The 2,116-nt window shown below is 45.0% G+C and overlaps 1 protein-coding gene across 1 annotated transcript in view; it reads right to left on the reverse strand.

Moving 5' to 3' along the window:
• Positions 1–968, reverse strand: part of TYR (tyrosinase) — a 45,314-nt gene extending 44,346 nt beyond the window's left edge. The window contains exon 1 of the mRNA XM_015814723.1: positions 150–968. Coding sequence (XP_015670209.1) covers positions 150–968 — 819 coding nt within the window. The remainder of the gene's footprint in view (positions 1–149) is intronic.
• Positions 969–2,116: the final 1,148 nt, after the last annotated feature.

The following is a 2,116-nucleotide window of genomic DNA, read 5'->3' on the forward strand; positions in this document are numbered from 1 at the left end:
TATCTATCTATCTATCTATCTATCTATCTATCAGATAGATGATATATAGATATAGATGTCGACATATAGATAGTATAGGTATACTGGTATACCTATACCAGTATATCTATAATTCCTCTCCCTCCTCCCCACCTCCTGCCTATACATACTTGCCATGAGGAGAAGAAGGAGGCTGGGCTCAATAGGTTTGGCTGACTGGGATGTCTGCCTCCCATGTATTCATCTGTACAGATGCCACAATCTTCAGCATCTCTCCAATCCCAGTAGGGTATGTTGAAATCTTCATTCCCAGTAAGCTTCTGGATCTCACGTTCCCACAGGAGCAAAAACAGCCGATGCCAAGGAAGGAAGCCTGGAGCTTCGTGTGCAAAGTCTATATCCCTCCAGACGTTGGTGCCTCCAAGGAGCGTGTCTCGAGACGCGTAATAATGCATCCAGACAAAAAGGTCATAGACACTGGTGTCTCGGAACATCGGAGTGCTGCCGTTGTTCATCTGGGCATACGTTCCAGTGGCAATGACAAAATCCCGGCTGGTGGTATATTTTGCCAAATTGAGATAGGCAAGGAACTGGTTGTTTTCTCTGGCGCTCAGCTTGAAGATGTCTTTCCTGACGCGCAGCTTTCTTTCCGTGCAGTTGGGTCCTCCAAAGTTGAATTTGCAATCCCCGCAGTTGTATCCCATAAAGTTGCCCGAGCACCTACAAGTCTTATTGTAAAACACAGCTGGCCAGTCCTCTCTGTCATCCACTCCGGAGAAAGGGAACTGAGGGCCGAGAGGAGCAGCGGAAAGAAGACCCCCTCTGCAAGAACCTCTGTCTGAAAGCTCTCCACAAGGAGAACCATCCCCAGGCCACGTTGGACAACATTCCTTCCTCAGCAAGTTGTCTGAGTTAGCACATGCCCGAGGGAACTGGCTGGACCCAAGGGGCAGGATCCCCAAAATTATGCTTATAGAAAAAAGAGACATTGCCTTGCAGACCCCACAAAATCTAGTCTCCTCTCTTAAGTAGTTCAGTTAACTCCCGACAAACGAGATTTTATCCCTCTCACTGGCTCAGAAATCCTTCTTGCATATTTCTTCCTGGTACCTCGTTCAACTGCGCTTCCCCCCTCTTGACCCACACATGCACACTTCTGTAATCTGATTATCACATGCTCTGGGCTTCATCCAAGAAATATTTACCCACTTTCTAGTTATACAGAGACTTTTTTTTTTTTTTTGAACTTCATCTTCTGCCTAGCACATGACTTTTGACGTGCTGGATTGTAATGCTTTCTCACACCAAGCTACTTATATCGCTGGGTTCCTAGGGAGATGGATGAGGATGCACGTTTGAGTGGTAGGTGGTGGTGTTGGTGGTGGGAATAATCAACATTTCAAGTCAAGTTTCTTGAGTAAAAGGTAACGGTAAAGATTTCCCTGTCGGTCATGTCTGTCGGCCAAGTTTCTTGGCTGAGGGAGCCAGCATTGTCTGAAGATAATTTCCGTGGTCATGTGGCCAGTCTGGCTACACGCCAAAAGCACACAAAAAGCTGTTGTCTTCCCACCTAAGTGGTACCTATTAATCTAATAGCATTTGCATGCTTTTAAAACTGCTAGCTGGGCAGGAGCTAGAGCAAGTAACAGGAGCTTTTGGGTGACGCTTAAGTCACGAATGCAGGCGGTCAGCTCTCCAGCTGACCAGCTCAGCATCTCTAACCATCACTGAGCCATCGTGCAAAATCTTGAGCAAAATTTCAGAAATCAGAAAGGAAGTTGATCCAAAAGTCCTCCAGTTTTCCTTTCAAAGAAAGAGACGGTCCTGTTTAGGTTTCTAGGCTGAAAGAAATGTGTATAAAATCTTCCTGGACACACACACATGCCGATAATTGGGATGAGCAGTAAATGCTGATTCTCTGCATTTCCATTTGAACTTGATTTTATTTATTTATGATATTTCCATAGCTGCTCATCTCAGTTAATGACCATTCCAAAAGCTTAAAAACAATTAAAACAAGAAAAAGCATTTTAAAATGTCCAAAATAATCATACCGAGCAGCCGAGTTAGTAGGAAAGCTGAGCAATGAGACACCTACAGCATTTAGCACCCCAGGCTTTGGAAAACAGCGAGGCTC

The sequence above is a fragment of the Protobothrops mucrosquamatus genome, unplaced genomic scaffold (assembly GCF_001527695.2).
Source record: "Protobothrops mucrosquamatus isolate PMUCROS unplaced genomic scaffold, P.Mucros_1.0 scaffold_92, whole genome shotgun sequence".
In the NCBI taxonomy this organism is placed as follows: domain Eukaryota; kingdom Metazoa; phylum Chordata; class Lepidosauria; order Squamata; family Viperidae; genus Protobothrops; species Protobothrops mucrosquamatus.